Genomic DNA, 11,347 nt, shown 5'->3' on the forward strand with positions numbered 1-11,347 from the left:
TACTGGAATCATTTATCTAAATATATACTATAAGTGCAGTTTCTCTGAATTAAATTTGCACGGCTTCTTTCCAGTTTAAACCGTACGTGGTTTGATTGGCTGAATCACCAAATTTTGTTAGAAATTTGTCTTGAAGCTACAATAAAGATTGTTTTGATCTTTTGAATGATTATAAATCACATTATGTCAATCAAAATGTTTGTTAATATCTGTTTTAATAACTAAAGTTGCAGCTCAACGGTAACATTGTCGATTTGAAGTGTGACTTTAAAGGTGTAAGCTCGACATTTTGGGGCTTATTTGCTTTCTTAATGAGAGTTAGATGAAAACATTGATACCACTCTCGTGTCTGTCTGTTAAATACGAAGCTACAACCAGGACACTGTTTAGCATAGCTTAGCATAAAGACTGGAAAAGGGTGGAAACCGCTAGCCTGGCTCTATCTGAACGTAACAAAATCTGCTTACCAACACCTCTAACACTCATGAACTAACATATTATATCTTGTTGGTTTGTTGTACACGTCTGTACACTTAGTATGCGTAGCTTAGCAGAAAGAAAGAGTGTTCAGCACATAACCCCCAGTGGTATCGATCTTCTCATCAAACTCTCGGCGAGTATTTCCCAAAATGTCAAACTTTTCCTTGAAATTATACAAATCTGTGATCAAAGCTAATAAATCAAATAAAAGTATATTTTAAAGCTTAAATCAGGCTGTACCCTGCCAGTGTGAGAACGAGTGAATGATTTGAATTGTTTCCTCCTGTAGGGCCTCAGAATGGCTGGAACGACCCTCCGGCTCTGAGCAGAGCATCGAAGAAGAAGGTTAGTCTCTGTCAGTGAAGATGGTGGAACATCATCAAAGTCTATCGATCACTGATATTTTAAACGAAATGTATGTATCTTTTATACAGCCGACTCGCGAGATCTACACCCCTCCTGCCCCCATCATGTGTCCGCTGGGCGTTGACCCTCAGGCCCAGCAGGTACCCTCTGGGGTCCCTCAGGGCATGGTCCAGGGCCCACACGGTGCCCAGGTCCCTTACTCAGGCATGCACCAGCAGCAGTTCTCCCCTCCACCCATGAACCCCGCAATGCCCAAGACCAGTATGGAGGGAGCACCGGGAGCACCGACTGGAGATGTTATACAGGTACACTTCATTACACCTTCAAAATAAGAGCTCCAACCTTCATAATAAAAGTCAAGCTACAAGTAATAACTACAAATTAACAAATCTTCTGTTTAAACCTCTCAGCCTCTGCAGTCCATCCCTGCTGAGAAGATCATGAAGAAGCCCATCCCCGACGAGCACCTGGTCCTGAAGACCACATTTGAGGGGCTGATCCAGAAGTGCTTGGCTGTAGCCACCGACCCTGTGAGTCCATCTGCTGGAGATAACTCAGTCCATCTTTACTTTACAGAGTGAATCATTCAAATTTGTAACCAAACTCAATTTTTTATGTTTTCACAGCAAACTAAGAGGAAGCTTGATGATGCCAACAAACGTCTGGAGGCGCTCTACGATAAACTCAGGGAGCAGACGGTGAGTGTCCCACTTGGCTCACTTATTGCACTAATACAGGCAGGAGGAAGAAGAGGCGTGCTCAGCAATGTTTGTAAAAGCAGGGACGGCAGCTTTACTGAATGAAAGTAAGAACAAAAAAGAAAAATATGAAGCTGCAGGAGGCTGGAAGATGCAGATTATATGTTCATTGACATTTTAATGCAGAAATATATTATTGGAGCTTTAAGAGGGTTTGTTAAATCCATCTTGGAACACGTGTGAACAAATTTAACAGAAATATCACATATGAGAGCTTTAGAATAAGAATATGAAAATGTTCTTGCATGAGGCCAAATGTCTTGGGTTTACAAAGGAGAACTCTCCTTTTCTCCAGCTCTCTCCCGCCATCGTAGGAGGACTACACAACATCGCCAGGAGTATAGAGTCCAGATCCTACACGGAGGGCCTGAACATCCACACTCACATAGTCAGCAGCAGCAACTTCAGCGAGACGTCGGCGTTCATGCCCGTGCTCAAGGTGGTGCTGACACAAGCCAACAAACTCGGGGTCTGATCGGGGGGCACAAAAAAACCTCCGAACTCCTCCGAGTCTTTGACCGGTGGACGGTGGGGAGTGACTGGTCGGGGGCGGAGCTCGCTTCGCCGGGCGCCGCATCTGACTCGCGGAAGAATTCTGAGAGATGTACGAAAAAAATCCTGTTAAATTCTTCTTTGTGCCATTCATGTTTTCTGACGCAACTCAAACACAAGCCATGCTATCGGTCGCACTCAGTGGTGAAAGTAAAATTCTGAGCCCTGTGCAAACAATCGCACACAGTAAACGAAGGGCTGGAGGCTGTTTAATTTAACTCAACCAAACAAAATTACTCTAAATGTTTTGTTTTTAAACGTGTAGTCATGTGGATTTAATGAATATGCAAGAATCTTATTGAAAACTGGTGATCAAACTATAATGAAGGCACATAGTGTCAGTGTATTTGATATGGAAGGCCAGTATTAATCACCAATGAAAACTAAAAATAGGAAAAGGAAACAGGAAAGTCAGGAAATTCTAAGGGCATTTCTATCCACTTGTATTAAGATGATTGACATAAATGTAGTCAGCTTAAAGAATAAAGCCAGTCTCGATGAATTAGGTATTAATATCTGCATGCTTTTGTCTCACAACTGCGTGATCATGCAAATCATTTAAGAAATATGAGCTTGTTCATCTTTATAGTCAATATTTGTGCACTACAACAATGCTCCGATGCATTATAACCCATAAATACATAGAATTTTGCGAAGTCATGCTTTATTTTTTACACATAAACGCACCATTGCCTGCATGTTGAGCTGCAAACGAAGCTCCAGATGAGAAAGGGATGACAGAGTATTGGATTGGCGGTTAGATTAATCACCAAGAATCACTCTTATAAGCATTTAAAGCTAATTTAATGCTAAGAGGGACAGTTTTTCTTTTTAAATAAACCTAATATGATTCGTATTAGTTCTCTGAATCCTCTGTCTGGTTTTTACCGGCTTACTTTCACCACTGGTGTCACTACATACAACACATTGGACCAAGATACAGTCAGTGTGGGATATGTCAATGCAAAGCAATCCAGTCCCATTCGTCGAGGACATTTTCATGTCGTTTTATTTCGATTTTATTTGTCTTATCCTTGTTTTTTTTCAGTGTAATCATGAGGCTCAGCAGAGTGCAATGGATTTTTAAAGAGACTGTGCTTTTATGGAATTTTAAAGTATGCATGCTTAAACAAAAAAAAAAAAAACGCTAACAGCCTTCTTTCAACGGCATTTGAGGTTAATTGTCTGCTAATTAATCAGACCTCAGAAGGAAAACTGGAAGGAGACTTGTACTTGATTTTCATTCCAACTATGATGAGGGCTGTAGTCTAAGTGGTCAACTTCACTTTATGTTGTTAATAAAGGAAAACAAGTCCTTGTTTTAGATTGACTACATGCAATATTTTCAATAAATAGTATTTATTTACAATGCGATGTTGTTTTCATTTTAGTTGCTTTCTTTTAAATTCATTAAAAGAAATAATAATGTGTTTTTCTTCTTGTTCCTACAGCTGATTGATTTATTTCATAAATTGAACATTATTGTGGCCTGTGCAAGAGTTTGGGCAGCCTAAGAGTTCTGCAGTCTGTTAGTGATTAGGAAATGTCAGCTGGTGCCAATTTTAAGCCTTTAGAAATTCTTTAAAACCTTGCTGAACACTTAACAACCGTGAGTTCCTCTAAGCAGCTACAGGAAGGCTGCAAGAAGACCGCAAAGCCAGTGTGAAATAATTAAGACACGGCAGTTTAGGGGAACTGTGGAGGTCAAGATGAGCTCAGGAAAACTGAGAGAACTGTTCGTATGCTGGTCAGAAAGGCAGATTAGAACCTCGAAGGGAGAGCCAGAAAAACCTGCAGGAACTTTAATCTGGAGTTCACCGCGCAGAGCTGCTTGCACAAACAAAACCTTCATGGAAGAGCCGGTAGAAGAAAACCTTAGCTGTGTCTACAGGACCCTGATGTGTTGTGGACTGATGGGAGTTAAAACAGAACTCTTTAACCACAATCAGTGAAGGGATGTTGGAAGAAAAAAGGAGCAGCAACTCATGTAAAGTAACTTTAGCTGTCGAATATATGTAGTAAGTACTAAGTAAAAAGTAGAATATTTCTGACTTTTTTTCATGTCAAATGACCCCAACAATAGACACACATTAGACCACGGACCCCGATTTGAGAGGACTTAAAGAAAGAGAAGAGTATTTTTCTAATGATTAGGTTTCAAGATCATAGTCTTCATAATCAATCAACGATCAAACTAAGATTACTATTAATTACGATCCATAAAAACAGTCAACCCTATTTCTTCCCTTGTTTAGACGTATAAAGTAGCATCAAATGGAAATACTCAAGTAACATAAAAGTACTGAACATTTAAAATAAAGTGCTTCAGGGAGTCTTCTGCAGCTTTTTAATCATCAAATATCATTTTACCAAAATACATGATTGTTTATAAAGTTGTCTCAGATCAGTTACTTCAAGATTCTCTAAAAATGTCACATTTATTGCATAATTATCTTTAAAAAATAACTACAGTTTCTCTTACAGGAAAGAACCTCAATCATGATTTTAGAAAGGATCCACAAAGGCCGTGACTGCACCGTTTAAAGACATTTATGTTTCAGTTGTATTTAGCTGATGTGGATTCTGACTCAAACTGGACCTCTGGATTGTTTAAAAACTGGAACGTGATCGACCGCCAAACTCAGAACACCAGAGGCTTTGCTTTCTCCCAGGGGAACTCGTCTCTGCCAAAGTGTCCGTAGCAGGCAGTGGCTTGGTAGATGGGCCGCTTCAACCCCAGCTCCCTGTACAACACACAGCCAACATTAGACTGTTATACTGAGAGAATCAGAGTGTTTCCATGGAAGAAAAACAACACCTACTTCACAATGACTCCAGGCCGAAGGTCAAAGTTCTTCTGTACAATCTGCAGCAGCTCGTCCTCGTCCCTGTTCGACGTGCCGTAGTGAAACACTGAGATGGCGAGTGGATGGCTCACACCGATCGCGTAGGAGATCTGAGGGGAGTTAACAGACAACGAGGCTTTCACTCATCAGGAAATCTTCTGCTTTTACCTCATATACAGTTTTTAAGATTATTAAGAAGCATCGCACATTAAACGCAAAATAATAACCTACTTTTTTAAGAGCCTGACTGATATATCGGTATCGTACCGCCGTATCGTCATCCGATATACGACAATGTGAAACTTTGTTTAGCTATTTATTTTTATTTTTTTAATTATTATTATTATTTCTAGAAGTGGTTAACAATGTAGCCTACGTGTAAAATTATTTAACAGCCTCTACGGGTGAAGTTGCAGATTGCAGCTAACTGAACACCTCTCACATCTGCATTTGATGCCCTGGGAATGAGAACGGGCTGTGAAGTGAAGTGTGCAGGAGAAACTGCGGTGGCTAGCTGTAGAAACATGGTGTTTAGTTCAGTTTAGCACCAAACTAGTACAATTCATGTGGTTAATAGTTCAGCAGCCAACTATTTACAACAAAGTTACCACAAACTTCGCTGCTGTTTTTATAAATATGTCCAAAAACATCCACTTCCACTGAGAAATAAACTGGCCGCAGTGCTGTTATTTAAACGTCCTCACCTGAATGAGGGCTCTCCTGCACAGTCCCGCTTTGACCAAGGACTTGGCGACCCAGCGAGCCGCGTACGCTCCGGACCGATCCACTTTGGAGTAGTCTTTTCCGGAGAAAGCCCCTCCTCCGTGCCCGCCCCATCCTCCGTAAGTGTCCACTATGATCTTACGCCCTGTGAGTCCTGCGTCACTCTGGAGATACAAAAACCATCCGTTAACTCCTGCTTGTCCACGCACACCCGACAACCACAGGTTTCCATCTGGGGGGAGGTCGATCTTTACCCACCTGTGGACCACCCATAAGGAATTTCCCACTCGGCAGGAGATGGTAGATGGTCTTGGCGTCCAAGTACTTGGCAGGAATGATGACCTTCACCACCTTCTCCATCAGATTGTGTCTGATCTCCTCCAGGCCGATGTCCGGGCTGTGTTGTACTGAGATGACGACGGTGTGAACGCGCAGCGGCTCCATGGCTCCCATGTTGTCTCTGTACTCCACTGTGACCTGCAGGCAACAGGACACAGAGCTTCAACTGTAGAGTGAAGATGTAGAGGACGTTTTGAAGCATTTGAGGCCTTTATTAGACAGAAAACGAGGGCAGAGAGAGGGGGAATGCATTGCGTTGCAGTTCACGGTCGACCCTGAATCCAAAATCCCTCCATTTTTCTCCTTCTGATGTGGCCTACTTGTGATTTGGCGTCTGGTAGGATCCAGGGACACTCTCCGTTGCGTGACAGCTCCTTCATCCTGTAGTTGAGTTTGTGAGCCAGGAGGATGGTTAAGGGCATGCACTCCTCGGTCTCATCCGTGGCGTAGCCGAACATGAAACCCTGGAGAGACAAACAGCTGGTAAAGATGCAGCCTGAGCAGCCACCTCAAAAGTTTTCCTTCAAATTGAAATTACAATCTTTATATTGAAGGAAATACAACTAAAGAGCTTTTGAATGGTGACTTTTTCCTTAATGGCTCCATGAGTGAAAAGTCTCAGCAACTTATTGCAATTAAATTCTATACAGACATTCATGTTCCCTTCAGGATTCATTTTATTACATTTTTGTAAACCCCTGACTTTTACTCTAGCGCCACCATCTGGTTAAAACATTCCTTTGTCCAATACTCTTATGATTTCTGCTTCTCAAAGACTCACAACACCACTGTTTGGGTTCATTCTTTTTAATTTTGAGGGTTTAAAGGTCAAATACTGAACCTGGTCTCCGGCACCGATGTCCTCCTGGTCCCTGCCTTCGAACACACAGTCTGATATCTCGGCACACTGCGGCTCCAGAGCCAGCAGCACGTTGCAGGTCTTATAGTCGAAACCTGCAGATCACAGCGGGGACTCAAACACCTCATTCGCTTTAAAGTTATTAAATAAAAACGCTGAATCCCACAATGATGTACCTTTGGAGGATTTATCGTAGCCAATCGCCTTCACGGTATCTCGGACCACTGACTGCAGGTCCACTTTGGCTTTAGATGTCACTTCTCCAACCAGTAAAATCATTCCCGTCTTCGCCACACATTCTGTAACAAAATGTGTTTTTAGACTATTTAGTGTTTATTTCACATGTAGAGCAAATTGTATTTATTTATTCATTTATTTACTTACCAGGGACAACTCACATTAATCAACAATACTGTAAATGTGCTAATTTCCATCCAATTTTCCATTAGTCCCTGGGCAGGTTATGACAAATCAGTGCCAGATATCATCAGTACTTTGCTTCAATAAGTATTACAAGAACAATACAAGACAATATAATACATATTAATACATAAATACATTAGAGAAGTGACAGAGATTATGTAAAGGCAGTGCCAGAGAGAAGGTAACAGTCAGTGGACACAATAAAGCTGTAACTGAACTTTGGTCTGAAGGACAAAAGCGGATCCAGTTTAAGATAATTTGTTGTTCAATGTTTGCGACGGTTATAGTTTAAAGATTTCTGGATTCCTGTGAAGCCTCAAAACAAGACATTACATTAAATGTAATTAAACTATTCACTACATGAGAGGTTTTTTGTCAATAAATACTTAAATATCCCCTCCAGACATATAAAAACACTGAATAATAGTTTGTGTCTAATGACTTTGATGATTTTTTCAGAAAAAAAGGTAAATTTACCTCGTTAAAATAAATCTATTTCTTCTACCTCGCTGAAAAACCCATAATCAATGAATATGTAAATATTGTTTTTATATTTCTTAATGTCTAAAAAATCAGCAAAAGAAATGAATGCCCATCTACTGCTGTTATATGAATATTAGGACTCATCTGGACGGAAACCTGGCTAATTAGAGTAACATTATAACATCAATATTATATTATTTTGTTTATTTTATGTGTTATTCTGTACATAAATACATTTAATCATCCATTGTGGTCTTTGTGTGTATCGTGAAGAGACTGCAAACGTACATTTCTGTTGTATAATCTTGTATAATAACACATAAATTGATCCTTGATAGATCAGGATACGTACCACAGGCCACTTTAGAGTCGGGGTCTTGACTCAGGTACGCATCAAGTACAGCGTCACTGATCTGATCACACATTTTATCTGTGAACATAAAGTCAGAGAGGTAAAACAGACACAACTACACATATAAAGTATATGAATTAAGGGCTGTGGCTACCACCGAGGACGCCAAGGACACGTTCTCATTGTTTTTTCTAAGAATTTGTCCTAAAAAAATGTCCCAAAACTGCTCACTTTAGTTAGAAACAAAAAACAAAAGCTGTGCCCTGGATCCTCCTTCAGTTAAACCTAATGCACCATATGTCCTACAGGCTACAAAACTGACCTCTATGTGCTCTAGATGGTTAAATAGTAGTGTTTACAGACCTGTATACATTAAATCTGAGTCACATAACAAAATCATTTCAATCTTAACCGAGGTTTAAAATTTAGAATTCATCCAAATGGGATGTTTGGGTTCATTGTACAGTTTTAAATACAATATGAAATATGCATTAAATGATAGAAAAGGGGTCCTTTAAGGAAAAAGGTTGGCTTTAATGTACATTTATGTATTTTTACTGAAGGGTCTGAACACTGACTGTAACACAGACAGCCAACGAGGCCTATTAAGTAGTTAGGCATCTTAAAAACTGAGAAAAAACACACAATACAGACTAAATAATCCCCTAAAATATCAGGAAAACTAATCTCTAATGCAATATTTAACAATCTGCTTACAACCTTCCTGCAGTTACTGTGCAGTTTGTTCTTTACTGTTATTGTTATGCATTAAATATAAAATATAGGACTCAATGACAGAAAAGGAACTGCTTTAATGTGCATTTTGTATTTTTACTGAAGGGTCTGCACACTTCTTCCACTACAGGCTGTAACACAGACAGACCCTGAGTCCAGACCTGGTCCAGACCTGGTCCAGACCTGGTCCCTGCACACATTGCTGAACAGAAAAGGGGGGGCACAGTACCGGAGTGTCCCTCTCCAACAGACTCGGATGTGAAGAGGAAAGTCCTCCCGCTACGGGTCCCGCTGGGGTTCATCTTCAGCTCGTCGGTCGGTGCAGGAGAGTTAAAAGGAGGTGGAAGCGGACTGAAAGTGGACTCTGGTGTCTGATGGTTATTAACAGACAGCAATCATTAACTCCTGCAGGCGGAGCTCGGCTGCAGCTGCACAAAGTTCCGCGGTTTGATGGACAAACGACGGATGCAACTTTTCATCCGACGTTTTTCCAGAAATATGATCATAAAACTACAAACTTTAAGCAATGCCGTCCTCCCCGGTGGGTCTCTGTGTCCCGGAGGCTGTGCGGGGTCCAGCTCGGTTGTTTACCAGAGGAAAGTCCTTCAGGCAGCAGCTCGGGCAGCCTCAAGATGTCGCCGAGTTGTAGTTTCTAAAGATTTTATTTTGAAGTCCAGAGTACATCCTCTGTTATAATGTACCGTTATTTAATTATGTATGCTCATAAAAATGACCAAAAAAACTTAAAATCTAAAAGTTTTCTCTTTCTGTAATTAATAATAATTAATCAAGTTATTTTTGTGAAGATATAAAAAGGATATTTATGTCATATTAACCTGTTTTCTTTTTATAATACATTGTAAATACAGTCATCTATCTGGACTATATTACACTTTATTGTATATACATATACAATTATATTTTTTTATTTATTATATTGTATTTTTATCCCTTTTCTGCTCTTTGCTCTCTTTGTGCTGCTGTGTCAAATGTAAACTATATGGGGATCAATATAGGAACATCTTATCTTAATGTGCTCATTTAGTCAGCTGTCCCCATTCTTTGTGCTTTTATTCTTATATTTATATAAAAATATGTATTGTTTGGCTTTATTCTAACTCTTCTACCTAAAGAAATCAATACTTTATTATGAATTTGATCTTTGTTCTGGCAAAACTTCACATTTATAAATCTAAACTTTAAATAAAAACCATATTTTTTCAGAATTTGAAAGAAAAATCAAGCAATAGATTACATTATACTCCCATACTCTGTCTGTCCCCTGGCGTTGTCTGTCCATGTTTACCTGTTTGTTTATAAAGTTGTTGTTTTTTTATTAAAGTTGTTTCTGATGTTAAAAACTGTTAAAAACAACATTTCAGAGTGAAATATTGAACTTCAGATCACCTCCATTAAGGACTTAAACATGTCCAGAGTCAGAAACAGACAGGAAACATCTATAATGGATCTTCCTGTTAAGTATATTATGTATTTGTGTATTATATATTAGTGTTACATACTAAAAACACTTGAATACTTTTTCTTAAATAAGACTTTTGCTTGTAGTGGAGTATTTCCACAATCTTCCACCACTATAACGACTCACATACAGCAGTTATAGCGCCTTACTGCACATTTCAGACTCATTTATCTCAGTTTTAATTTGTCTTCACATGCACACGCTGTTTCCTCCAGTGAAGCACACTCCCAATGTTCAGTTTGCATGACTCATCACCAGATCCTCTTTATCAACGAAGTCCATCTGTAGGAGCAACGATGTGCAACTCCACCGCTAGATGCCGTTAAATCGTTCGCACTGGAGCTTTAGTGGCATCAGACTGCAGAGAACACGGCTCTCCTTCCAACACACCACTGTTTTTAAATTGTTCCTGTTACTAAAGGATCTTAATACTTCCCCCACCACTACACAGGCTTACAATCGCTGTGAACTCCCTCCCCACCCTGCTCTCCACTTCCCTGATGATACACTGTTACACACATTTTGGTTTCTGTGTTGCAATGCATGAAGGGAAACGGGACAAAGAGCACTGTGTTAGAATCATACTGAAGTTACTGGGTGTGAATGAAGCACTGTTGCCTCCTACAGCAGATCCCAACATATGGCAGGTTTTTGAAGTGTTTACATTTAATTCTACTTAAGTTTTCACTCTTCTGCTAAGATTATACATATAAAACATAATACAAGTTCATAAAATATGTTGCACTTTTATACATTAAACTACTAAACAGTATTGAATATATTTGAATATGAATATAATTAGCTCCACCTCAACCAACAACAATAATATTCTACTTAACATTAAAGTCACAGTAATCCAATAATATAACATATATAGTTAATAGTAAACAGGGGCATTTTTCTGCATTGAATAGTTTTACTTTTGATACTTTAAGTACATTTTGCAGAAGT

At 39.5% G+C, this 11,347-nt stretch overlaps 2 protein-coding genes across 3 annotated transcripts in view; one reads left to right on the top strand and one right to left on the bottom strand.

The window, feature by feature from the left end:
* Positions 1–3,527, top strand: part of sec31a (SEC31 homolog A, COPII coat complex component) — a gene marked incomplete at its 5' end in the record, with an annotated part of 14,626 nt that extends 11,099 nt beyond the window's left edge. The window contains 5 exon segments of the mRNA XM_035668279.1: positions 770–825; positions 915–1,151; positions 1,257–1,376; positions 1,473–1,544; positions 1,900–3,527. Of these exon segments, the coding sequence (XP_035524172.1) occupies positions 770–825; positions 915–1,151; positions 1,257–1,376; positions 1,473–1,544; positions 1,900–2,079 (665 nt within the window).
* Positions 3,528–4,491: 964 nt separating this feature from the next.
* On the bottom strand, positions 4,492–9,501 carry mat2al (methionine adenosyltransferase II, alpha-like). Of its 2 annotated transcripts, none has more exons than XM_035668280.1 (10): positions 9,435–9,501; positions 9,146–9,287; positions 8,182–8,259; positions 7,100–7,222; positions 6,906–7,018; positions 6,385–6,528; positions 5,984–6,202; positions 5,707–5,889; positions 4,979–5,112; positions 4,492–4,900 (listed from the first exon to the last, which is right to left on the bottom strand). In XM_035668280.1, the coding sequence occupies exons 2-10, from the start codon at positions 9,216–9,218 to the stop codon at positions 4,798–4,800; spliced, it is 1,170 nt and encodes a 389-aa protein (XP_035524173.1). In that variant the 5' UTR covers positions 9,219–9,287; positions 9,435–9,501; the 3' UTR covers positions 4,492–4,797. The 2 variants fall into 2 exon arrangements, with proteins under 2 accessions (XP_035524173.1, XP_035524174.1); XM_035668281.1 differs by lacking the exon at positions 9,435–9,501 and adding an exon at positions 7,322–7,375 and having other exon boundaries at positions 9,146–9,179.
* Positions 9,502–11,347: the final 1,846 nt, after the last annotated feature.

Source organism: Morone saxatilis, unplaced genomic scaffold, assembly GCF_004916995.1.
Source record: "Morone saxatilis isolate NCDOM2014 unplaced genomic scaffold, NCSU_SB_2.0 Contig21, whole genome shotgun sequence".
NCBI lineage: Eukaryota > Metazoa > Chordata > Actinopteri > Moronidae > Morone > Morone saxatilis.